General features: G+C 60.4%; 1 protein-coding gene across 1 annotated transcript in view; it reads right to left on the bottom strand.

Annotated features, from left to right (window-relative positions):
* Window positions 1–3,800: 3,800 nt before the first annotated feature.
* The window catches only part of Wwc1 (WW and C2 domain containing 1), a 38,193-nt gene continuing 16,208 nt past the window's right edge, over window positions 3,801–25,785 (bottom strand). The window contains exons 8-25 of the mRNA XM_013028627.1: window positions 25,047–25,176; window positions 24,191–24,337; window positions 23,591–23,664; window positions 22,419–22,640; window positions 20,895–20,984; window positions 19,817–20,286; window positions 18,122–18,230; window positions 17,677–17,757; window positions 16,389–16,475; window positions 15,588–15,783; window positions 13,328–13,468; window positions 11,891–11,982; window positions 9,629–9,749; window positions 7,965–8,126; window positions 7,211–7,303; window positions 6,600–6,806; window positions 5,876–5,997; window positions 3,801–4,554 (exon numbers count right to left, since the gene is read on the bottom strand). Coding sequence (XP_012884081.1) covers window positions 4,488–4,554; window positions 5,876–5,997; window positions 6,600–6,806; window positions 7,211–7,303; window positions 7,965–8,126; window positions 9,629–9,749; window positions 11,891–11,982; window positions 13,328–13,468; window positions 15,588–15,783; window positions 16,389–16,475; window positions 17,677–17,757; window positions 18,122–18,230; window positions 19,817–20,286; window positions 20,895–20,984; window positions 22,419–22,640; window positions 23,591–23,664; window positions 24,191–24,337; window positions 25,047–25,176 — 2,611 coding nt within the window. The 3' untranslated portion in view covers window positions 3,801–4,487. The remainder of the gene's footprint in view (window positions 4,555–5,875; window positions 5,998–6,599; window positions 6,807–7,210; window positions 7,304–7,964; window positions 8,127–9,628; window positions 9,750–11,890; window positions 11,983–13,327; window positions 13,469–15,587; window positions 15,784–16,388; window positions 16,476–17,676; window positions 17,758–18,121; window positions 18,231–19,816; window positions 20,287–20,894; window positions 20,985–22,418; window positions 22,641–23,590; window positions 23,665–24,190; window positions 24,338–25,046; window positions 25,177–25,785) is intronic.

Raw genomic sequence — 25,785 nt, forward strand, 5'->3', positions numbered from 1 at the left:
GGACGGGGCCCTTGGTACACGTGTGTGACAGTGTATCTGTGCTGTACATGCGTGTGCACACACACGAGGTGGACGGGGCCCTTGGTACACGTGTGCTTCAACACACAGCCGTCCAGGCAGTTGAACACGGTTTAGTCTCTCAGGAAGTCTCTAGCAGACAGTTCACATTGTAGCTAGGCCCCGTGCTGTGGGGTGTCTGGAGTCCCAGCTCCGGAGGAGGCCCGGGCAGGGGGAGGCGGGTCCAGAGGTCTGCGATCAGCAGGGGTGACACAGCAAGTCCATGACGTGATGCTCACGGACCGTGAGCAAGTCAGCATGCTACACAGTAAAGCCCACAGAGAACCAGAACCCCGGGGGGTCCCGGCCTCTCCTCCCCTCCTAGGAAGCTGATGTTCTCAGATTCCACCCACAAGCAAGATGGGGCCGTGTCTCTCCGCCAGCCTGGGCACAGTGCCCTCTGCTTGCTGATCAGGACAAGACTGCCTTACTTCTCAAGGCTGGATAGTATTCCACTGCACATGTGCTAAATAAGCTCTTGAACGACGGATACAAGACTGATGAACCAGGCATTTTCAGAGGGAAGGGATGGGAGCTGTCTCCTCCCATCTGCCCCTCCCACCCCACCCTGACAGAATAGCCGTGCCCACGCTTGACTGCTGGGCACCCCAAAATTTTGCTGGTACTAGGGTTCGAACTCAGGACCGTGTGCGTGCCAGGCAGGTGCTCTACCACTTTGGCCACGCTTGGCCCTTCTCACTTTTTTTTTTTTGCGTTGGGTCTCATGTTTAGCTGTGTCAGCTACAAGGGCCGCCCTCTTCCCGTGGCTTCTTCGTTTGGTGGCCAGAGGTTCATCTTAGGAAACACGCTTTTCTTGAAGTGACCTTTGTTCCCGTCCTGTTAAGTTTATACCCTGGGCAAAGGAAAAGATCCCAAGATTTTCTTGTGGATGGGGAGGTAAGACATAAATAAATAAATAAAAGGAGAACCAGGAAGCCGAATTTCCAAGCCAATCGACTGGGCACCTGGAGATGGAACCCAACTCCCGTTATCCAAGACCCACGGGTCCCAGAGGAGGCCGCTGGTCACCCAGTGCATTTGGGAGCAGGGCCTGAGGCAGAGCAGAAACGGAGATGGCACTGAGGAGACGTGGGCAGAAGACAGACAGTGACCCAAACCTTGGAGGGGGAACGGAGCCCACTGCCCGTCGCGCAAGGCTGGTGCTCGTCCACTCAGTGGGAACGAGATGGCTCCGTGCCAACCCCAAATTTCTGTTGAGCCCCAGTACCTGAGCAGGCCGGTGTTAGTTGGGTGTCCAGGAAGGTGTAGAGATGAGGTCATGGCTGCTGGGAAGTCGGCAGCCCTTCACCGTGTCCAGGTGAAGAATTCAGGCAAGAGTTGACTCATCAGGAAAGAGGATCTGGAAAGGAGAGCTAAAGACAAGATTAGAGACCTCTCTACCTCCCCAAGCCATATGCAAATAGGAGGCCATTCAGTCCCAGGAAATAGAGGAGCAGAAAAACCAACCAGCCGGCTCCTGTATTCCCTGAGGGCACGGGAAGGAAGGGGCTGGCTTAAAGACCAGGGCTGAACAAAGCAGGGGAAGTTCACACAGGCTTGTAAGTGGTAGAGTTCTCAGTCTGGGTGTGCTGTCACATCTTAACCCTGCGGGACCATCCAACATCCCCTGAATCCAGACTCTCCTGGAAGCCCCTTCCAGTTGGGGGAGGTGCACAGGGAGGCCAGCAGGTCCCCCCCCCCACACACACACGGGTTCTGTGTCAGGCCTGCCTTAAAATACATCTCCCCCAGGAAGGCTGGAAAGGCAGAGTCAGGTGGGAGGAAGCAAGATAGCCCAGGGGCTGTTCACATCTCTCCCTGCAGGGAAAAAGCAGCCCGGAGACTAGAGGTTGAAGGGCCAAGGCCAGTGCAGTTCAGCTGGACACCGTCCTGGCTGTGTAGGCCAGACTCTGTCATCCAGTGAGAGAATGCACGGTAAGGAGTCTTTAGTAGAAGGCCAGCACCATGGTGAGTGCCTGTAATCCCAGCTACTTGCGGAGGCTGAGACTACAGCCAGACCCCATCTCAACCAACCAGCCAGGTGTGCTGGTGCCGGCCTGTTACCCCAGTGAGGCAGGAGGTCTTAGATAGGAGATTGTGGTCTGTGAGTGCTATGTGGTCCAGTCTGGACTTGAACTCCTGGAATCAAGCAATGCTCTGGTCTCTAGTAGTCAAGACCATAGGCGGGAACAAACATGCCCAGGAGCTGTTGGCCTGGCTGAGAGGCAGGAAGGAGAGGTGACCAGCGTGGACACAAAGGCACCTCCTAGCTCGGAACAAGAGTCATCTTCAGGACTTCTAGACTTGCTCGCTGGCCTGGGCCCCTCCCCTGCTGCCCCCCTTCCTCCCCCTCCCCTCCTCGAGAAACACAATTGACAGTGGAGAGAAAGAAGACAGGATTTGCGGGCAGATGGGCTCGCTGTGTGTGTGTGAGCGGGGGCCATTCATCTCACATTTCCGGGCTGGCTTCCAGAAGATTCCAGAGGGACACCTGCGTGACTCCCAGGGGGACACTGCTAATGGGCTCTTCAGCGTCTCCCACAGCGACGGCACTGTTGGCGGTTCACCAGTGGCTCGTTTCCACGGAGACCTTCCCAGCCCGGCCGGAAGCCACGCTGGGAACGCAGGCTGGCCTGGGGCTGGCGCGGCCCGCAGGGAGGCGGCCAGGGCTCTGCTCTCGGCAGCCGCACGAGGCCTCGCTGACCTCAGCCGTGGCGTGAGGATCGAGGTGTTCCTTGGGCCCGAGATCCAGCTCGCCAGAGGGACCACAGGCAGAGCAAGGAGCGGCTGTCGGCTGAGAAGGAATTGTTAGATTCCCCCTCCCCCCCCCCCCCCCCCCGTGCTCGCTGCCTCTCTGCAGGCTGCATTTTTCTTTTTGTGTGTGTGTGTGCCAGTACTGGGGTTTGAACTCAGGGTTCCATGCTTCTGAACCTTTTCTGCTCAAGGCTGGTGCTCTACCACTTGAGCCACAGCTCCGCTCTGGCTTTTTGCTGCCGAATTGGAGATAAGAATCTCCACCGACTTTTCTGCCCAGACTAGCTCTGAACCATGATATTCCTGAGTAACTAGGATTACAGGTGAGAGCCACAGGTGCCCACCGGGGGCTTACTTTTCTAACCATAGAGGCCCCACGAAGCCAGACCACAGCCAGAGACAGATCTGAAAGGAGAAAATGCTGTGAGGTTTAGGTCCTCCGCTCCTGGCTAACATCCCAGCCACTCAGGAGGCTGAGATCTGAGGATCGCGGTTCAAAGCCAGCCTGGGCAGCAAAGTCTGGGAGACTCTTTTTTTTTTTTTTTTGTCAGTTATGGGGCTTGAACTCTGGGTCTGGCGCTGTCCCTGCGCTCTTCAGCTCAAGGTGAGTGCTCTACTGCTTGAGCCACAGCGCCACTTCCAGTTTTTGAGTGGGTTTTTATTGGAGATAAGAGTCTCACAGACTTTCCTGCCGGGGCTGGCTTTGAACCGTGATCCTCAGATCTCAGCCTCCTGAGTAGCTGGGATTACAGGCATGAACTACCGGCGCCCGGCTGGGAAACTCTTATCTCCAATGAACCACCAAAAAAGCCAGAAGCAGAGCTGTGGCTCAAGTGGTAGAGCGCCAGCCTTGAACAAAAAGCCAAAGAAGAAAACAAGGTCGTACGTTCCAGCTCCAGGCCCGGCACCCCTCCCCCAATAACAACAAGGAAAACACGTTGGAAACCCAGAAGCAAGGGGAGGGAGCCTTAGAGATGGAGGGCAAAGTCTTCCGAAAAGGCCACTTTATTGATGGACAAACGGCGTTCTCCACAGCCCTCCCCGCACTGGTCAGTGGTTTCACTGGGCCTGAGACCCACGCGGCCTGTCGCCAGCCGAGTCAGGTGACCACGCCGGCTCACCAGGAGCCAGGACACACCTCAGAACCCCCTGGCGGGGCGTCTGCGCTGGGCTGACGTTTCTGTTCTCCATGGCATACAAAACCCGTGCCGGAGGGAAGGTCAGGTGTGCTGCTGCTGGGGCGTTTGCCGGACCCGGACGTCCGGGGAGGCCTCCCGGGCCCGAGCCTGACTTCTTATTGCTATCCAGCCTCTAAAACAGGCGAGGCCGGGCTGAACGGCTGGCAGGAGAGCCGCGAGGGACGCTGCTACAGCTCATTTAAATTCTCTTTCCCAAAAATACACTCCTAAATATACAAACTATACAATCTGGTCACTTAATGCTGTTTTTTTTTGTATTTTTATGTGTTTCTCCCCCTTATTGTTTAGTGTGTGTTTTAATCATCATCAGACCCAGCCTAGGAAAACAAACAAACAAACAACTGTGTTCATCTCAAACCAACAAGAGTGCTAGAGGACTTGTAGCTCGGTTCCTTCATATAACCACACATAAATACGTTCGCCACAGGGGGGCGCTGGCGGCCTGCCCGTGGGACACGGGAAATGCTTTTCTGGCAATCAGACGTCATCTGCGGACAGGGCTGGAAGGTGCAGCCGGGGCCGGGTGAAGAACGCCATCTTCTCCCTGGGAAGGCAAAAGCGGGGCCTCAGCCGGACTCCGGAGGCATTGCGGCAGGATACATCTTTGCGTGTGGATGCTAGGAGGGGACCCAAGGCCGCCTCTACCGGGGAGCCACGCCTCAATCCCGGGCCACACACATTCTCTGTGTGGGAGCTTTCCATTCTGGGTACCGCAGAACGAGTGGGAACCATCACAAATGTATAGACCAAGGCTGCGACACATACCTGTAGTCCCAGATACTTGGGAGGCCGAGGCCGGAAGATCTTGAGTCACAGATTTGCAACCAGCCTGGGCAACATGGTGAGATTCATCCGTCCCCCCCCGCCCCCCACGGAAAGATATCCCCTGTAGAAAGATGGGGTGGGGTGGGGTGGAAATCTCCCAACTGAGAGCCACTCTCTCAGGGACCCATTAACATGGCCAACTGCCATCTGTTCAAAGCAGGGGCCCTGGACCACTCCCAACATTTGCTCTATGAGATCCAGCTCATGCCTGTAACTCTAGCTACCTGGAGGCAGAGAAGAGGAGACTCACAGCTTGAGGCCAGCTAGTCTGGGCAACCAAGTGTCTGAAACCCCATCCAATAGCTGGACGGAGGGGCACCTGCTGCCCCAGCCACACAGAAGCTGGAGCTGAGGAGGATTGCGGCTCCAGCTGAACGGGGCGTATCGCAAAACCACCAGAGCACACAAGGGCCAGGGCCCTGCTGGGTGGAGAACCTGCCCGTCTACCAGCAAGTGCACACCCCAGCGCTGCCGCCAAGGCAGAAAAGGCACGTCCGCAGAGCCACGCGGACCGCAGCACCTCCGCAAGGGTTTATGTTCCACAAGAGGGTCTTTTTGGTATCTGCTGTGTCGTCTGGTTTTTTAGTTTTTGAGTCAGGGTCTTGGGGTCTTGCTGTGAGAGTTGAGTCGCTCAGCACGCCCGAGGGCTGGGGTGACAGGCCTGCACCCCACGCCGGCCTCAGAGGACGCCTTGTTAGTACCCACGCAAACACAGTATCCTCAACAAAGGCCAGCGCAGATCCACCCGCAAGGCCCTCTGGGGGTGGGAGGCCCCGCGTGGGGTCTTGCGGTGGGAGCCCCGGCTCATCTGTTTAGTGTCCACCCCCTGGCCGGTCCTGATCAGCAGCCGCGTGGGAGGTGCCGAGGGGAAAGGCCAGGCCGGGGCTGAGGCTCGTGGCTGTCGGGAGAGCCCGAGGCGCAGGGTGCGGCTTGGCAGATGGCAGGCACTGGCGGCGGCAGCAGCTCCGGCTCTGCCAGCGCTGGTTGGGGGGGACTGAGGAGGGCGGGCCGTGCGGGGCGGGGGGTGGGGGGCCGCTCACCTGAAGGACCGCACCTCCGAGGGCTCCTTGTGGCTCTGGCCCTGGAGTCTGAGCACATCCTTGGCAGCTGACCGCAGCATCTTCTCCGTCTGCAGCTCGGCCCTCTGCTCCGTGCTGTCCACCTGTAGCGCAGAGCCAGCGGGGAGGCCCTGGGACACGCGCCTTTCCACGCCCACAGCCCGCAGCCCCCATCCTAGCCACTGGAGGGTCGAGGCCAGCCCAGGCAGGAAACTTGGCAAGACCCCTGGTCTACCCCGGGGTTAAGAAACAACATCCCACGCTACAGGGGAGACAGGAAGAGAGAAAATGAGCCTGTGTGTGTGTGCATGTATCTGCCTTCCTCTATGCACAGTGCATCTCCAAGTGACCAAGGCTCACAGTGTGGGATAAGAGACTTCATGATCACCAAGTGCCAGCAGCTCACGCCTGTCACCCCAGCTACTCAGGAGGCTGAGATCTGGGGATCGTGGCTCAAAGCCAGCCTGGGCAGGAGATTCTCATCTCCAACGGACCACCAAGAAGCCAGAAGCAGTAGAGTGCCACCCTTGGGAGAGAAAGCGCTCAGGGCCGGTGCTCAGGCCTCGCGTTCAATCAAGCCCCAGCACTGGCGCAAAACCCACCGCCAAAGCTGTGTGCGTCACCGGGAGCCCTGGTGTGGGAGGCCTGGGGGCCGGCCGGCAGCGGGGCGGCAGCCTGGGGGGCAGCCGGGGCGGGAGGGGCTCACCCTCCGCTCCAGCAGCTGGCGCAGCTGCAGCGGCAGCTCCTGCTCCCCCAGGCTCTGGGCGCGCTCCAGCTGCTCCTTCAGCTCCTTCAGCGCCGAGATCTCCTGGGTCAGCTGGTGGTGCCAGGTCCGCGTGGCCTGCAGGTCCAGCTCGAGGTCCAGCAAGGTCTGGAGCGGGCGCTCGGGGCGCAGGGACTGGACGGATGAGGGCTGCGGGGGGGGCGTGGCTCCATCACCAGGGAGCCCCCGGCCCTCTCTTTCCAACCGCAAAGGGCCCCCCCCCACCCCCGACTTCATCTGCAGACTCTCACACCTCCGGAACCCCGCCATCTGCAATCCCCCAGCACCGAGCATGGCGGGCACCACCACCCTCACCTAACTGCACTCGTGCTCCAGGCTGGAGGAGCGGGAGATCCACCCAGCCCACCTGCAGGGGGGCAGTCACGTGACCTGCAGCTGGCCAATCAGAATCGCATGTTCACCCCTGCCCCATCCATCAGCAGGTAAACTCTTTGGCTGTGGCTGCACAGGTCCACTGGTCCACACGCCGGCCCTCACCCAGGATGGAGGGGGGATGGAGGAGGGCAGGGCGGGACCTTTCGGGGGACCCTTACCCTCTTCATGCGGACGCTGCGTCTCTCCAGCGAGTTCCGGACAAAGGCGGGCTTTTTGGACAGGGTAGAGCTGTCACTGTCGCTCCGGTTCAGCTGGGGGACATACACAATCCAGCATGGTAAGAAGACCTTCTAGAAGGTTCTCCGGGGGGTCACCCAGCCCGGTCCTCCCCTCCCGGGCTGCCCAAGGCCCAAGGGGCCACTCAGTCACACAGTACTGAGGCAAGATGCACAGTGCTGTGGCCTGGCCCCACGCTGAACGAGACGGGGTTCCTCACCGCCTTCTGCCAGCCCCCCCTCACCCCCCAGGGACGCTGGTAATGCTCTTTTGGTCTGGGCTGAACAGCTAGTTAAGAGAAGCCCCCACCCCCCACTCTAAAAAATTAACTGCTGTGGGGGGAAAACAGGGTTGGGAAACAGAGTGCCCGCCTGTAGTCTAGGTAAATGGCAGGAGAAGATCTCACTAACCAGCAAAAAACTGAAAATGGTGCTGTGGCTCAAGTGTTAGAGCATAAGCCTTGAGCTGAAGCACTGAGGGACAGCGCCCAGGCCCTGAGTTCAAGTCCTACAACTGACAAAAAAGTGAAAAACGAAGTCATCTTCTCCCTCCGGCCTGGCGCAGGCCTGCATGCGGACATGTGATTTTCCTTCACCAATAATCATATCCCCCCTCTGATGAACCGGGAGGCAGAGTCCTGTGAAGAGACTGCCACACGGGGACACGGAGGCGGGGCGGAGTCGGGGAGCCACTCACCCGGCACACGTACTGGCTCTGGGGTCCCGGGGAGAAGGTCTTGGAGCGGATGATGGTGCTCCCGCGGAGGAGCGGCCCAGATGAGGGGGGGCCCGTCCGGTCCTTGGGCCGCACCACCGTGGGGGCCGGGGCCGTGGTGTCCGTGTTGGTCTCTTTGTCCACCTGGGGGCCGGCGGGGAGTCAGCAGTGCCCACCCCGAGGTTTCCAGCCCGTCCTGCCAGGATGGTCCCCAGGGCTGGGAGTGCAAATCCTCCCCTGGTAACCATCGGAGTGCCGGCTCCCCGAGTTCCCACGGCTTCCCCCCCGCCTCCCATCTTCCCCAAGAGAACTGCTGGAGAGCTTTCTGGAACTACAGGGAGGCTTGTAGGTTTTCCTCCTGTCTCCGCACAGCGCTCTCCAGCAAGCATGCATGGAAACACGGGAACGTACACGCGGTCCTCCGAGAGGCCGCACTAATACCTTAGCCCTGCACCCCGGGGTCCTGCGTGAGGGTGCACAGGCTTCGGGGGGCCACAGGCACCCCCCGCGGCCAGCACTCAGAGTCCACGAAGTCGTGGATGCAAATGCTGCACCGCAGCGTGCAAGCGGAAGCCCACAGAGGCCCAGGAGCCCGAGACCCGCTTTCCCCAAGCAAAGACGTTGGCTCCCTGCGGGCTCTGGTCCCACTGGGCATGGCTGGGGACGACAGGAAACCCCTTTATTCTCAGATTTCTCACGTGTGGTTCAGACCAAGTGTGGTCTTAAAAAAGTGCAAAGCAATTTCTAAAACCAAAGTTTTTTTTTGTCAGTTGTGGAGCTTGAACCCTGGGCCTGGGCGCTGTCCCTCAGCTCTTCAGCTCAAGGCGAGCGCTCTACCACTAGAGCCACAGCGCCACTTCCAATTTTCTGGTGGTTCATTGGAGATAGAGTTTCATGGATTACTTTCCTGCACGGGCTGGCTTTGAACCGCGATCCTCAGATCTCAGCTTCTTGTATAGCTAGGATGACAGGCGTGAGCCGCCGGTGCCCGGCTCTAAAACAAAACTTTTAAATTCCCTCACGTGCACTGCACAGTGCAGTGGATATGGAGAAATACTCGGCCGGTCTTGAGTTCTTATCAGGTGTGATTTATGTGTGTGCATGTGTGTGTGCACGTGTGTATGTATATATGAGCTGGTACTGACTGGGGCTGAACTCAGGGCCTTGTGTTTTTAATTTTTTTTAAATTCTCTTTCATTAGCGGGACAAAGGGTTTCAATCCACCTGTCAGCTTATAAGCAAAAAGTATCTTTTTTTCCTGCCAGTCGTGGGGCTTGAACTCAGGGCCTGGGCACTGTCCTTGAACCTCTCAGTGCTCAAGGCTGGCGCTCTACCACTTGGGCCACAGCTCCATGTATGGTGTTTTTGCTGGGTAATTGGATGTCAGAGTGTCATGAGCTCTCCTGCCCGGGTTGGCTTTGAACCATGACCCTCAGATCTCAGCCTCCTGAGTGGCTAGGATGGATGACAGGCGTAAAGGAGAGAGGAGACAGAGCCGAGGCCTCCATGAACTTCTCCAAAACCACCTGAGGCCGGGAGGCCGGTCAAGGCAGCTGGCGCAGGCTGTCATTCCTCTGGTAGGTCCTGGATGCAGAGGGGGGACCCTGTCTCCATGACCGGGCTGTTCCCCGGGCCCCCCGACTTACCTTCAACGCTGGCTGCTCATCCTCAACCAGAGAGGCTTTTCTGGAAAAAACATCCTCTTCTCCCTCCTCTTCCTCCCTCTCCTCGGGCACAGCCTGGTTCTCACTGGTCTCCTCTGTCCTCCTGTGACACAGAACACCCGCTCACCATCCAGAGCCGCACCTCACCCTTCCGGCCGGCTGCCACGTCCCCCCCTCCCCCAGCACCGGGGCCTGGCGTCTGCACACACGGTTGTTTAAAAAGATCTCCGGGTTAGAGCCGGGGCTGAGCAGAGCATTTATGACCCTGGGTTCTCTCTGGTGAGACAGCAAAACAAAACACCTAACCAATGAACTCGCTGGGCACTGGTGACCCACACCTGCGGTCCTAGCTCCTTGAAAGGCTGAGATCTTTTTCTCTTTTTGTCTGCGATTGGGACTCAAGCTTCGCATCTGACCCCTTCACTCATTCATTGGCTGGCGTTCTACCAACTGAACCACACCTCCAACCCCAGGGGCTGGTTCTCTTCTTTTCTTTTTTTTTTTCAGATCTGAGGATCAACATTCAAAGCCATCCTGGGCAAGAAAGTCCATGAGACTCTCTGTCTTTTTTTTTTTTTTGTCAGTTGTGGGGCCTGAACTCTGGGCCTGGGCGCTGTCCCTAGCTCTTCAGCTCAAGGCAAGTGCTCTAGCGCTTGAGCCACAGCGCCACTTCCAGTTTTCTGGTGATTTATTGGAGATAAGAGTCTTATGGACTTTCCTGCCTGGGCTGGCTTTGAACCACAAGTCAGATCTCAGCCTCCTGAGGAGCTAGGATTATAGGGGTGAGCCCCTGGAGCCTGGCTTCCATGAGATTCTTGTCTCCAATAACCACCCCAAAACCAGGAGTGAAGCTGTGGCTCACGTGGTAGAGTGCTAGCCTTGAGTGGAAAAGCTTGTGGACAGGAAGTGGCGCTGTGGCTCAAGTGGCAGAGCGCTAGCCTTGAGCTGAAGAGCTGAGGGACAGACAGAGTTCAAGTCCCACAACAACAACAACAAAAAAAAAATTAGAGAAAAAGCTTGGGGACAGTTCAAACCCCAGGACAGACTCTATCTATCTATCTATCTATCTATCTATCTATCTATCTATCTATCTATCAATCATCTACACACACACACACACACAGAGGTATAACTGAACACTGCTGTGCCGTGTCTACTAAATGCAAAACACACTGGGCCCTGCAGTGACACATATGACATCTGTCCTGGACAGACAGACCCCGCGTCCCTAGGGGAGGAGGCAGTATTCCAGTGTGGAGTCTGATGACTGTCTCCCGTGTGTCTTCAATACTCTGAGCTCTGCTTTGTTTGTGGATCTTCCAAAACACACCACCACCGGCGGCAGCAGCAACCCCCTCCCCAAACCCTGATTTCTGGTCCTCTGCTCCGGAGGACTCCAAACAGAGCAGAAGAGGTTGTCACAGAGGCCCGCTGGGCTGTGGCCATGGTGGTGGGAGCGGGTCAGGAGGGGTGGGGGGGGGCCTCGGGGCCACCCCAGGACCCAGGGCAGCGCCCAGCCCTGGGGGAGGGTATGTGGATGCCAGCAGCCGCGCTGCCTCCGTAAGTCAGGGGCCGGGGAGCTTGAATGGCAGGAGGTGGGGAGCAGGGGCCGCAGGGGGAAGGGAACAGAAGGCCGTTGCTAGGAGACAGCTGGAAAAGTCCTCACACAAGCTGGGAATCCAGCTCAAACCAACTGATCTGGTGCCAGGTTTGCAAAGATAGGCAGGACCGGGCCTATTTCTAGCGTCAGGGCTTCGCCTGGGTAAAGGGGAATACAGCGCAGTCCAGGGGTGCCAGAGCAGAGCAGGGGCAGTCGGGGAGGGGGACACCAGGGGGAACACACAAAAACCCCAGGCGGCGTGTGTGGCCTTGCTCGCAGGGCACCCAGACCCCCGCAGCCTGCGGGGCCGATGCCGCCTGGAAGGCTCCTGGCACCTTGTGAATGTGGAAGAGCGCCATTATCTGCGGCTGGCACAAATGCCAGGGAAAGCACACTTCCGCATCCACAAAGGAGGTGGCACCCAGGCGTGGCCGGTCACACACCTGTGCAGAAACGTGTGCACGGCCAGAGCAGACTGGACAACAGCGGACTCGAGCTGGGCTGCTGTCAGCGGACGAGGACTTCCTCTCTATGTGTACTATTTGCCCTCTGGTCCGAGCCCCCTCTGCCCCATGTCATGGTGTCCAGGGATTCCATCCATCGCCCCATCGCTCCCCAGGCCTCAGGAGCCTGCCCTCACTCACCAGCCGTCCTCCTCCGCCTGAGAGCCGGCCCGCTCTTCCTGCCTCTTCCTCAACTCCACCACGGTCTGTTCCAGCAGCACGGACACCGCATCCTGCAGAGGAAGAGGCCATCGGTCACTTAGAAATCAGAACGACAGGCCTTTGGGCTGGGAAGGTGGCCTAGTGGTACAGAGCTTGCCCAGCGTGCATGAGGCCCTGGGTTCAAATCCTCAGGACCGCATACACAGAAAGATCCAGAAGTAGGGCTCCGGCTCAAGTGGTAGAGTGCTAGCCTTGAGCAAAAGATGTTCAGGGACAGTGCCCAGGTCTAGAGTTCAAGTCCAGGACTGGCAAAAAAGAAGAAGAAGAAAAAATTACAGGTCCTTGCTCCTCTTGCCAGCAATTCTGCTGATTACACCATTAGCTAGCAAATGAACTCGGGGTCCAGGCTGGGGAAGGAAGGAAAGAACAGAACAATTACAATGGACATGGCGGCTCACGCAGTAGTCCTAACTATGTGGGAGGCAGACATCTGGAGGACTGTGGTTCAAGGCCAGGCTAGGCAAGTTAGTGAGCCTACCATCCCAGAGAAGCTGTTTGTGGTGGCTCACACCTGTAACCCCAGCTATCTAGGAAGCACAGGCAGAAGGATCTTAGTCTGACAGTGGTGGACAAAAGAAAAGTGAAAAGGAGCCAGGCGCTGGCGGCTCACGCTTGTAATCCTAGCTACTCAGGAGGCTGAGAGCTGAGGATCGCGGTTCAAAGCCAGCCCGGGCAGGAAAGACCGTGAGACTCCTATCTCCAATAAACTACCAGAAAACCGGAAGTGGCGCTGTAGCTCAAGTGGTAGAGCGCTCGCCTTGAGCTGAAGAGCTGAGGGACAGTGCCCAGGCCCAGAGTTCAAGCCCCATGACCGACCAAAAAAAAAAAAAAAAGTGAAAAGGAGCTGGGCACTGGCGGCTCACGCCTGTCATCCTAGCTGCTCAAGGGGCTGAAGATCTGAGTGTTAGGGTTGGAAGCCAGCCTGGGTAAGAGAGTCCATGAGATTTGTATCTCCAATAAACCACCAGAAAACCAGAAGTGGAGCTGTGGCTCAAAGTGGTAGAGTGCTCGCCTTGACTAAAAAAAAGAAAAAGCTCAGGGCAGTGTCTAGGCCCTGAGTTCAAGCCTCATGACAGACTCCCTCCCCTCCCCCCCCCCAAAACAGTGGAAAGGGTCAAAAGGGAGATGGCCAAGCGGTGGAGGACCTGCTTTGCAGATAAGCCGAAAATAACAGAAACGGAACAACCGAGAGCCTGGGCTATGGTATGCACCAAGAGTTTAGAGAAGACAGAGAAGGGGTACCCCAAACGCAGAGAGGAGCGAGGAGGTGGGGGGAGGGATGGAGGGCCACACCCCACGGCCTGCAGGGGGCTCCCAGCCCTGCTTCTGAGGCCCAGTTTGCTGAGCCCCGCTTACCGTGTTTGCGGGGCCTGGGGACCCCGCGGCCGGGGCCTTCCTGCTCAGCCTCCCCAAGTCTTGCGAGCTCAGAAGGTTGTACCAGCGGGTGAAGCTCTCCCCAGACCGGCAGATCTCGGCAAGGCTGATCTGGGCTCCTCCCTGCAGACACAGAAACGAGAGGGGTCCTGGGGATGGGCTTGGCGGGGCTGGGTGCGGGTTTTAATCCGGCTGCACTGGCAGAGAGAAGGGGGACCGCCAAGAACTAACAAAGCAGCGACGACACAGCCATTTATGGTGCCTGGATGGCAGGCCGCTGGCCGCGCCTGTCCAGTGGCTCTGACTGCGGCGTGGAGGGGCAGGCGGGACTCTCGGCCCTCGGGGGAGTGGCGGCCTGCCATCTCAGGAAATTGGCCGTGTGATCTCTACACGGAGTGCGTGGTCACAGCCACACAGAGGAAGAGTCTGCTGCGTCCAAGCGTGTGTTTTGGGGTTTTGGTATGAGGGGGATGATGCTGGGGCCTCGCTCCTCTGCTAAGCAACTGCTCTGCCCCTTCTGGTTACTGTTTTATTGATTCATTTGTTTTATTATTTTATTTGTCAGTACCGGGGCTTGAACTCGGGGCCAGGGTGCTGTCTTCTTACGCTTTTCTTTGCTCCAAGCTGGCACTTTACCACTTGAGCCACAGCTCCACTTCTGGCTTTTTGGTGGCTCACTAGTGATTAAAAGGGACTCACGGCCGGGCACCGGTAGCTCATGCATGTCATCCTAGCTACTCAGGAGGCTGAGATCTGAGGATCGAGGTTCAAAGTCAGCCTGGGCAGGAAAGTCCATGAACCACCAGAATACCGGTAATGGTGCTGTGGTAGAGCGCTGGTAGAGCACTGGCCTTGAGCCCAAGAGCTCAGGGACAGCGCCCAGGCCCAGAGTTCAAGTCCCACAATCAACAACAACAAAAAGACTCACAGTCTTCCCTGCCTAAGCTGGCTTCCAACCGTACCCTTAGATCTCAGAATCTACAGTAGCTGGGATGATAGGTGTGAGTCGCTGGCACCAAGCACATTTTATTCTATTTTCTTGCTAAGATAGGGTCTCAATAACGTTGCCCAGGCCAGCTTCGAACTCTACCTTCTTCTGCCTGTTTTGAGGACACAGGACCCAAGGCCACGCCCACCGAGCGCTGGGCCCAGACACTGCCCGATCTGGGTTCCACTGGAGCTGCTGATTTTAAGAACAGATGGGGGATTCCACAGCCCAGCAGTTCTGGGAGATTCCACGTGGGTCCGTGTGGGAGCGTGACAACCCTCCTCCTGCCACAGAACCCGCAGCCTGGCGTCCGGACCCCGGGGGCCTGCCCCAGTGCCCACGGGGGGCAGAGGGTTCCCGTGGGTCCCAGTAGGGACCGCACAGCGGAGGGGCTTTGCCTGCTGCCGTAGCAATCAGAGGCGGGGGAGGAAGGGCATCCGCTCGGGAGGAGCAGATGGGATCCGGTCCTTCTCCTCGCTTAGCGGCTGCTTCACTGGAGACGCCCTGGAAAGCGCTCGCTTTCATTCAGAAGCGCCCGGCCGCCAACGCTCCATCTCCAGCTGCACCCACGGAGCCCTTGCTGGCTTCAGATGCCCCATGGGGGGTGGGAGGGGGCTGCCAGTGAGCGCTGCCCGGATTCACTGACAGCTCCGGCCGGCCCGAGGGAAGGGCCTCCCCCTCCGGTGACCCCATTTCCTGGCTGGCAGGCAGTATCTTTTTTTTGTTGTTGTTGTTGTTCTGGGGCTTGAACTCTGGGCCTGGGCACTGTCCCTGCGCTCTTCAGCTCAAGGCTAGCGCTCTATCACTTGAGCCACAGCGCCACTTCTGGTTTTCTAGTGGTTTATTGGAGATAAGAGGCTATGGACTTTCCTGCCCGGGCTGGCTTTGAACCGTGATCCTCAGATCTCAGCCTCCTGAGTGGCTGGGATGACAGGCGTGAGCCGCGGCGCCGGCTCGGCATGCAGTATCTTATGCGATGCATATCACTGCTTCCCTGTCCGTGCTCCGCAGCTCCTGGAGCATAGCCCTGTATTTGTGGCGCTGTTCTGGGGTGGGGGGTAAAGGAGGGACGGGGGTGGGCTGCCACGGGTGCTCAGCACGCGTGGACACTTGCTCCACATCCCAGTTGCACCAAACACGATCTAGAAACGGGGCTAATGCTCCACCCCCCCACCTGCATCTCCTTCCCGCCTTGAGGCTGGACAGCAAGTGGACAGACGGACAGACAGACGGACGGACGGACGGGGTCCTCACCAGGCACTCCTCGGGGTGGCTGGTGTCAGAGGCACACAGGTCCACTCGTAAGGTCTTCTGGTGAAGGGCGGGGTAGGACATGGACACCCAGAAGGCCTCGTTGAACACCAGGGTGTCGGCGGCGGCGTCCAGGGGCCGGGTGCGGAACAGGCAGGCGCTGCTCTCCGGGCAAGGAAGGATGGCCACGCGGAAGTTCCTGGAGGGACGGGACCGGAGCCCGCTCAGCCGGGGACGCGCGGCGGGGCTCCCGGTGCCCTGCCCAGCGTGGAGCGCGACGTGGCATCATCTCCCCGGCCGCCCCCAGGGGCTCTGGATCTCGGAGCGGGCCGAGCCCCAGGCAGCGTGCAGAGGCCCAGGGAAGACCCCAAGAGCCAGCAAGGACAGCGGTCTCACCCCTGCAGAGGACACTGGGATCGTTATGCCAACCACAGAGGCCGGCCTCGGACCCTGAGCCTCCCTCCTAGGCCCCGTGTCCCCACAGGTGTCGAGGTGAGAGGTCACTGGCAGGTGACCGCGGCTGGGGGGGGACACTCAGCGGCTGGCGCGCCCGGGCGGCCCTCAGAGGTTGACCTGCAGCCACCCCGTGCGGGAGGCTCTGCAGGGGCAGAGCAGGGAATCTAAGAACAGGGTCCTGCGGCTTCCTCCTCCCCCACAGAACCCGAGCGTCTGTGTGCCGGTCCCACTGCTCTGGGTGGGAATCCCAGCGCCACACTCTGGGTGAGTGGGGGAAGCAGACACCGTGTCCTACACAGGTGGGGCGGGGGGTACGGCGCCGGGTGCGGGTGCGGCGGCAGAACTCACACTTTCCGGCCGAGCTGGGGGGACAGCGCAGAGAGGCCGCGCAGCTGTCCGATCCGTATGGCAAACTGCTTACTCTTCTCATCGTACCTGAGAGGAGAGGGGGAAGGACCCGCTGTGGGCCACACACTGGTCTCTCTCCTCTGCCTGCCCATCCGTCTGCCTGCCTGCCCGTCTGTCCGTCTGTTTGCCTGCCTGCCTTCCTGCCAACCTGTCTGTCTCTCTGTCTGCCAGCCTGTCTGTCTGCCTGCCTGTCTTGTCTGTCTGCCTGCCCATCTGTCTGCCCATCTGTCTGCCTGCCCACCTGCCCGCCCATCTGTCTGTCTGTCTGCCTGCCTGCCTGTTGATCTCTCCTGGGGACATGATTCACATGCATAGCTCTGCTGCCCAGGTGAATTTTTAAATACAGGCCAAGTGTGTGTGGAAGATCCTGACACTAAAATGTTGGCAATAAATTCCAAAAAACCCACAAAAAGCAAAAACAAAAACAAAAAACAACAACCCCCCCAAAAAAAACCCAAAAAACCAAGCCAGGGAGCTGGTGGCTCACATCTGTAATCACAGATGCTCAGAGGGCTGAGCTCTGAGGATCATGGTTCAAAGCCAGCCCGGGCAATGAAGTCTGTGAGACTCTTGTCTCCAATAAACCACCAGAAAACTAGAAGTGGCGCTGTGGCTCAAGTGGTAGAGCGCTCGCCTTGAGCTGAAGAGTGAGGGCCAGCGCCCAGGCCCAGAGTCCAAGCCCCACAACCGACCAAAAAACAAACAAACAAAAACCAAAACAAAGCAGCTGAGCTGAGCTCCAGTGGCTCAGGAGGCTGAGATCTGAGGATCACAGTTTGACACCAGCCTGGGCAGGAACATCTGTGAGACTCTATCTCCAATGAACCACCAAAAAGCTAAAAGTAGAGCTGTGGTTCAACTGATAGAGCACTGCCTTGAGCTGAAGAGCTGAGGGGCAGCGCCCAGGCCCTGAGTTCAAGCCCCAGGACAGACACACACACACAAGGCAGCGGAGGTCATTCCCAACCCCTCCCCCCAACAAAGAGAGCATGATGCGGGCGTCAAGCCAACCCAGGCAGCAGCCCTGGGCCACCCAGCACCCTGCGCTCCCCTGGGAGGCGGGGACAGCTGGCAGCTCCGTGGCTGGAAACCCATGGTGGCCGGCGGGGCCCGGGCGCTGCCTCGGCCCGCAGAATCACGGAGTCACCGGGGGGTCCTTGGCAGGGCCGCCCTCCGTCCGCCCTGCCACCCCCCCCATCCCGTCCCCCAGCCCCCCCCACTCACTCACTTCAGGGTGATCTGAGCGCGAGCGGTGCCCCCAGAGGCTTCTGATTCACCGTTGAACGCGGCGGCTTCGGAACTGCCCAGTCTGGAAGGCAGCAGGGCCGGGGTCAGCCTTCTGCAAGGGTCAGCCTCCCTGTGGGGTCAGGGGTCAGCCTCCCTGTGGGGTCAGGGGTCAGCCTCCTCACAGTGATCGGGAAGCAGGGTTCTCCCCGCCAGGCTGGAGTGCCCACCGCCCCTGTTTCCTGGGGTCCCCTCTCTGGAGGAACCCTGTTTTCTAGCCACGGCTTCCCTGGCTCACAAATGCTTTCTAAGTCGCTCAGGGCTGGCCCTGCCCAGCCTCCTCCTCCTGTCTGCCTCCTCCCACCGCCCCACACAGGGCTGGGCAGGGCACCGACAACTCCCTCCCTGGCCTCCACACACCTCCCCGGGCCCTCGGGGATGGGACGCACCTCTGTGCAGAGGCCTTGTACACACCGCTGTCTCCAGCCACGGACTCGTTGGACAAGGCGGCCGAGACACAGGCCGCTTTCAGGCCGCAGCCTGGAGCCGCACCCACCGCTGCGGGGAGGGGGGAGAGGCGGGTTCAGAGAGCAAGACCACCCCCCCCCCCGCACCCCTGCGGGCGCGGCCCCACTCCTGCTGGGGCTGCTGAGAGTGGAGCTCGCTCATCTTTGTACTCATGCTGACCCCAAAGCAGCATGGTCTGGGTGATTTCTGCCCCGACTAGCTGGGCTTGCAGGCGTGAGCCCTGCGCCTGGCCCACAGAACGGTTTTCATGCACCCTGGGTACGAGCCGTCCATGGAACTGCACACACCTCTGAACTTCCAGCAAGGCCCCTGCTGCTTCGGGTGAGGAAGACAGAGGCGACTTTATGTTTAACAACTGGGGGAGGGGGCTGGAGCCGAGGGCCAAGCGAACCCCACCACTGGCCTGCGCCCCAAAGTCCTGGGCTGACAGGAGAGCGCGGGGCACGCACCTCCTCCCTGCTGGGACAGCTTCTAGAACCATCCACGCGGAGCTTCTTGGGATGGGGGAGGGGACACTTGCTCATGCTCTGCCTGCCCCCCCCCCAGCCCTGGCGCTGGGGACAGGTGGAGCAGACAGGTGACGTCTGGCCTCCAGGGGACCCCCCCACCCCGGGGGGTCAGATGGGAACAGCCCGCACCCAGAGACCTCAGCCCCAGCCTCGCTCCCACCGGTCAGTCCTGCACGTGGCGCCTGCCGGTCCCCGGACACGCTGTGACGTGGGGTCTGAGCAGGGGGCCGGCCCACCGACAGCTGCCCACGGCACGGCCCAGGGGCTAGCCTCAGACCTTCTTGCCACCCCACTGTGTGTCCGTCTGTAGAGCCCACACGGGCTGGTGCCTCTGGAATGTTCTTTCTCACCCCATGCAGGGGAGGGGTCAGATCAATGTCCCCCCCGGCGCCCTAAGGGCCGACCTTGGGTTCCCGCCTCGTTCCCTCAGCCCACGGGGCGTGGCGCGAGCAGAGCCGCCAGCCCTGCCCCACACGCCCGCGTGCGTCCACGCTCGGCCCTGATCCTGCTCGGGGGCAGACGGCGTCCGTCTCTGTCCCCACACGAGCTGGCACAGCAGAGGCCAGGCCCGCCGGCCCCAGAGCTCCTCACGGGACGTTGCTGCTGGACACCCGGACAGATGACTTTGGGGTGTCTGTTCGACTGGGCAGAGCAAAACTACTGGGGGAAATCCCTTTGCTGCCTGTCACCCTAGCTACTGAGATCTGAGCATCAAAGCCAGCCGGGACAGAAAGCTCCTGGTGCTTACGTGCTAGCCTCGAGCCAAACAACAACAAAACAACCGAACAACAGCGCCAGGCCCGGAGCCCAGGCTCCAGGACCAGCACAGAAACCAACAACCACCGCTCTCTATCTAGGAGCCCGGGGCCAGGGCCGGGTGTCCGCCTGCCAGGTGAGGGAGTCCTCCAGCCTGTAAAGACGCACGCGTGGAACCGGACAGTGACCACCGCAGGGCCAGAGTGCAGGGCAGCCTCGGCCAGCAGTCCACGCCTGCACACGGCCCCCTTCCACCTCGGCCAGGCCTCCCCCCCCCCGCCAGCTTCCCCCCCTGTACATGGTCCCCTCCCCCCCCGCCAGTTGCCCACGTCTGCACACGGCCCCCTTTACCTTGGGTGGTCACTCCTGGCTCCTCCAGCCGGTGTCTGTCCCGCAGGCCGCCACCACCAAGGCTCAGCCCACAAAGGGCGGCGCTCAGTTCCAGATCATCCACCTCCAAGGGGATGAGGAAGGCGTCCGAGGCCAGAAGGGGGTCGGCCAAGAGCGGGGAGCAGGGAGGGGACGGGGAGGAGAGGGAGGAGCATGGGGACAGGGAGGCGATGGACTTGGGGGTGCCCGGGGCTGGCGGGCGGGTCCGGGGCACCTGGCCCTCCGGGATGGTGGCTCTGCAGCCCGAGGGCCGGAGGCCGGCCGCCCCCTCCAGGAGCAGAAGCTCCACCCGGCTCTGCAGCTCGCAGCCCGGCGGCCCCAGGGGGTCGCAGCGGAGGTCGGTGGCGCTGGCCGACGTGGACGAGTCCAGGCTGGAGGTGAGGGAGCCCAGGCTGCTGCCCGAGGACAGGGACTGTGTGCTGCTGGAGAGGCTGGGGGAGGGCAGGGGGAGGGTGAGGGCCACCGGGATTCCGGGGAGTACCACGCCTCCCCCCCAAGTATGCCGTGTGCCCCCATTCCCCTGAAGAATAAAATTCAAGACCCCGGCAAATGCCGGCCATCCTTGTCACCACAGAAAGCCTAAAAAGGCCGAGTGCAGGCCGGGCGCCGTGGCTCACGCCTGTCATCCCAGCTACTCAGGAGGCTGAGATCTGAGGATCGCGGTTCAAAGCCAGCCCTGGCAGGAAAGTCCGAGAGACTCTTATCTCCAATAAACCACCAGAAAACCAGAAGTGGCGCTGTGGCTCAAGCGGTAGAGCACTCGCCTTGAGCTGAAGAGCTGAGGGACAGCGCCCAGGCCCCGAGTTCAAACCCCAGTACCACCAAAACCAACATTCCCCGATGTGGGCAGGAAACGCCATCTGTACGCCGTGGCCCAGCCCCGAGGCCCAGGCCGGAGACCGAGTCTCAGACGCTCGAGCACCTGAAGGGCCGCGCCAGTCCTGCTTGAAGACCGGAGCTCCCGACAGCCACACGCACGCACGCCGCAGCCGGTGAGGGCAGAGGCCACCCCGGGGACGCTCGCCCACCCCACACCCACCTCCTGAGCTGGCCGTGCAGCGCCGTCACCAGCCGCGAGGCTTCCTCTAGCTCCCGCACCAGCTGGATCCTCCTATCGGTCAGCGTTAGCCTGCGGGGAGAGGTCACGCTCCGGCTGCCCATGGCCCCGCAGCCCACACGCACACTGACCGACCCAAAGACCCAGAGCTAGTGCTGGTGGCTCACGCCTGTCATCCTAGCTACTCAGGAGGCTGAGATCTGAGGATCGCAGTTCAAAGCCAGTCCGGGCAGGAAAGTCTGTGAGACTCTTATCTCCAATAAACCACCAGAAAACTGGAAGTGGCGCTGTGACTCAGTGGTAGAGTGCTCGCCTTGAGCTGAAGAGCCGAGGGACAGCGCCCAGGCCCAGAGTTCAAACTCCAGTACTGGTGAGCACACGTGTGTACACACACAGCATACATGTGCATACACGTATGTACACACATACACACAAAGCAACAGGTGAGTAATATAACTACAGGGTTATAAAACATTTAGAGGCTCTACTTCCTCTTCTTCTGGAAAGTTCCTTTGCTGCTGGGAAGCTGATGACAGCCATTGTGGAAACCCTGTGTTGAGCAGGAGGTAAAAGGAGCCGTGGGCGCTATGGTCTGCTGCAGCCTGCCAGGCAGCCTCGCGCCTCGGTTTCCAATCCCCGCAGGCCCTTTCCACCCTGGTCCTGAGCAGTCTTGGGGTTGCCAGCCCCGTGCACATGGGGGTTCATGAACACGAGAGCCTGTTCCCCCCCGCCCCCCTCCCCGGGGGTTAGCTCTGCTTTCTGTCCACCATCGCTATAGTGCTCGTCCCTGACACCACGTACGTGCTGAATAAAAAGGTACGACTGCACTGCCCGCCCCCCGTGCCGTGGTGACTTGGTGATACCTCCTTTGCTGTCTATACCTCTTTCCTTTACGGTGCCGTTACTGGGGCTTGAACTCAAGGCCTCGGTGCTGACCCTGAGATTTCTGTTTTGCTCAAGGCTGGCACTCTACCACTTGGACCACAGCTCCCCTTCCAGCTTTTTTGCTGCCTCGTTGAAGATGAGAGTCTCACAAGCTACCCTACCCAACCTGGCTTCAAACCTCAATCCTCAAACCCCGCCTCCCGAGCAGCCGGGATGCTGGGAGAGCCCCCGGCGCTGGACTTGCCGCCAACCCCGTGGATCGCCCGGGTCTGCGGACGCCATGCTGCGGGCTGGCTGTCCAAACACCCTGGGAGGACACAGGACGTGGAATGACCACCACCTGCTTTGAAACGTTTGCTGCTGTTATCTGTTTTCTTTCTTCGGTGCTGGGGATAACAGAACCCGGGCAAGCACCCTGTGGCAGCGCTTCACCTCTAGCCCTTGGAAGGGTGGACTTCCGAAAGCCGGCACCAGGCAGCCGTTTTGGAAACGTGAGTCCCCACGGAAAGCACCAGCACGGCTCCAGCCCTGCCCTTCTGCCCCGTTGGGCCTGCAGGACAGATGGAGGCCCGTCTGTCCATCCCCCCGTGCCCCCCCGGCCCCCCTGACCCCCGGCCCCACCTCTCGGCCAGCGCCTTGCTCTGCATGTCCCGGGCGGCCTCCAGGTCCTTCTCCAGCCGCTCCACCTCGCCCTGGCTCTGCTCCCGGGGGCCGGTGAAGCGCATCTCCTTGAGCAGCTGTTCCTTCTCGCTGAGGAGGACCAGCCGGTCCCTCTCCATGTCCAGCGCCCCAGGCCAGGCCTCGCCATCCAGCCTGGCCAGCTGGATCTTCAGGACGGCGATCCTGAGGACCGAGGGGGTGAGGGTGAGGCTCAGGAGCCGCAGCGTGGCAGGCTCGGGGAGGGGGCCGCATCCCTGGGGCCGGACGAGGGTGAGGGTGGTCACACCCAGGCCCACCCCGTGCCCTGGGGGCCGCATGCCGGCTCCAGGGAAAGCGCCTTTCAAGCTAATGACCGCGTGTGGGTGCCAGCCCCGCGCCCACTGCAGAGCTGGCGCTGTGGGGATGGGGTGCAGACGTGGGGTCCTCGGCCCCGCCCCCCACGGCCCAGCTCCCCTGGGCTGGGCGAGCCCCCAGCCCTGCTGCTATGAGAGCGGCCTCCGGTGTGCCTGGCCTTTGTTCCGGGGGGACACGCGTTAGAACGCTGAGCTTGGGCACGGCGCTGCGGCTCAGCGGCCGGCACCACTTTGCACGCACGAGGCCCTGAGCCAACCCCAGCAGCAACTGGAAAATCAGATTTTTGGGGGGTCAGTCATGGGGCTTGAACTCTGGGCCTGGGCACTGTCCCTCAACTCTCCAGCTCAAGGCAAGTGCTCTACTGCTTGAGCCACAGCACCACTTCTGGTTTTCTGGGGGTTCATCGGAGTAAGAATCTCACGGACTTTCCCACCCAGGCTGGCTTTGAACCCTGATCCTCAGATCTCAGCCTCCCCAGTAGCTAGGATGACAGGCGGGAGCCACTGGCGTCCGGCCGGAAAATCAATTTAGTACCGGAAGTTCACAGCACCGAGCCTGGCCTGCTAGAGTACTGACCAAGAGCCGAAGGGAGGCCCGGCGGCCTGGGCCCCTCTCCTCTCCAACCAGCCGCAGAGGGCCGGACACTGAACAAAAAGCCAAGCAAGGCTGCAAGGCCTTGAATTCAAGCCCCAGCACTGTGTGTGTGTGTGTGTGTGTGTGTGTGTGTGTGTATGTGTGTGTGTATGTGTGTGTGTGTGTGTGTGTGTGTGTGTGTGTACCGTCTCTTCGCCTCTTCGTAGCGAAGCTTCAGTCTGACCTTCTCAGCCAACTGGTTGTTGCTGCCACCGCCAAACTAGGGATGAGGAGAAAGCCAGGAGTGAGGCCGTGGCTGGAGTCTCGTGAGCTCATGGGGGAGGGGGGGGTGATGACAGCTTGCGTGGCCGCAGCCCGGGGTCACCCTTCCTCCCCAGGGCGGGGGATGGGCACGCGAGCCCAGCGAAAGCACTTTGCTTCCTTCGGGCCTCGTGGCCGGCCCCAGACTCAGACGTCTGCCAGATCAAGAAGAGCAGCGCCCTGGGCCTGGCTGTCACCCTACGGCCCCAAGCGGCTCAGAGCCACAGAGCTAGGGGGGGGGCGGGGGGGGACAGAAACCTCAGCAGGCTGCAATTGGGCATGAAACGCTGGGAGAGTGTGGAGAAGGTTCTAGAAGGTAGGAGGTGCACCGCTTCTGCAGCTCACAGGTGGACATCAGGGTGGTAGGGGGAAGATCCCAGAGAAGGCAGCGTGTCCCCGCGTGCCACCGCCAGCGCAGCTGGGCCTCCGGTCGGGGCGTGGGGTGGGGACGGGGGGGGGGCACAGGCCCCGCCCTGCACACTCACGCTTCCGGAGACGTCCGTCTGCAAGCTCACGTCTAGGAACTGCTTGGGCAGCGGGCAGCCTGAGCTGTCCAGGGAGCCGCTGCTGGACCACGGGTCCGAGCCAGACCCCCGCTCGGGGTGGAAGCCGTCCCTCAACGCGGCCAGGCTCTGTGGTGGAGGAGAGACGGGGCGGGTGGGCAAGGAGCCTTCGGCGGGGAGGGCGCTCTGTGGTTATGAGGAGGGTTTCCTCAGTTTCCCTGTCTGGAGCCCACGCTGGCCCTGTATCCTGACTCTGTGAGAGTGCGCTTGCTCCGCTCATTCCCCGCTGTGTGACCTGAGAGCCCCGATGAACCTCTCTGAGCCCCAGAGTCCTCTCCCGTAAAGCAGGAACCCTGCTGTCCTCTCCCCCAAATCCACCCGTGTTCCCTACACGCCTCAGACCACAGCAGCGCCTTCACCGTGACCCTCCACCGAGAGGAGGGTGGGCGGCGTGGAATTTTCCACTGGTGACTTGAGGCTGGTGCCGAGGAGGCGCTCCGGGCTGGGCTCTGGGGTCGGGTCACCCCCAGCCTTCGTTGTGCCCGGTCTTTTTCAGCTCAGGTCTGACGGTTCTGCCCCTGGCTCCCCTCCTCCTGACACCTTCCGAATAGCCGGGATGCCAGGCGCTTGCTGGGACACGTGGGTGAATGGTTGAGATGGGGCCACTCTTTTGCCTGGGCTGGGCTCCAATCCAGTGATCCTCCCCTCCCGCTGGTTCCAGAGTTGCTAGAATTACAGGCGTGAGCCACCGCGCCTGAGTTGAGGGTTTGGGGTTGCTGAGTCTCTGGTGATGGTTTGTCCGGGCCATGGTGGGGGGGAGGGGGAGGGGCTCACGCACCTTAATGAGGTCTTGCTTCTCCTTCTCCCCGCAGGTGATGGCTCTCCTGATGGCCTCCGTCTCTCTTAAGACAGCCTGGGCCTCGTCCAGTTGGTAGCCTCCCTCAGCGTCAGACATCTTCCTGTCGATTCTGCCAGACAGGAAGTGGCAGGTCAGGCACCTACCTGGGGGCGGGGCCGTGGGGCAGGAGAGCGCATGCGGGGCGCATGGGGGGGCGCGCCGGGCCGGGGCGGGGGTCTGTGAGGGAGGCCAGGCCGCTGCCTCCACCAAGGCCGCAGGGCTCGAGGCTGCCCGGCCGGTCCCATGGAAGAGAGCTGTCCACTGGGCGCTGAAATGCCTCGACCCCATTTCCTCAGGGCCCTGGGCAGCTGAGCTCCAGGAGGAAACGGGGTGGGGACAGGCAGGGAGACAAGGGAGGGTCCCCATGATGAACTCTGTGAATTTTATTTTGGTCGTGGGGCTTGAACTTGGGGCTGGGCGCTGTCCCTCAGCTCTTCAGCTGAAGGCGAGCGCTCTACCACTGGAGCCACAGCGCCACTTCTGGTTTCCTGGTGGTTCATTGGAGAGAAGAGTCTCACGGACTTTCCTGTCAGGGCTGGCTTTGAACTGTGAGTCTCAGATCTCAGCCTCCTGAGTAGCAAGGATGGCAGGAGTGAGCCACCAGTGCCTGGCTTCTGCGAATATTTTATCTCTAATTAAGCATAAAAAGAAGGAGAAAGAGAAGGAGGAGGAGGAGGAG

The sequence above is a fragment of the Dipodomys ordii genome, unplaced genomic scaffold (assembly GCF_000151885.1).
Source record: "Dipodomys ordii isolate 6190 unplaced genomic scaffold, Dord_2.0 Scaffold112, whole genome shotgun sequence".
Classification (NCBI taxonomy): Eukaryota; Metazoa; Chordata; class Mammalia; order Rodentia; family Heteromyidae; genus Dipodomys; species Dipodomys ordii.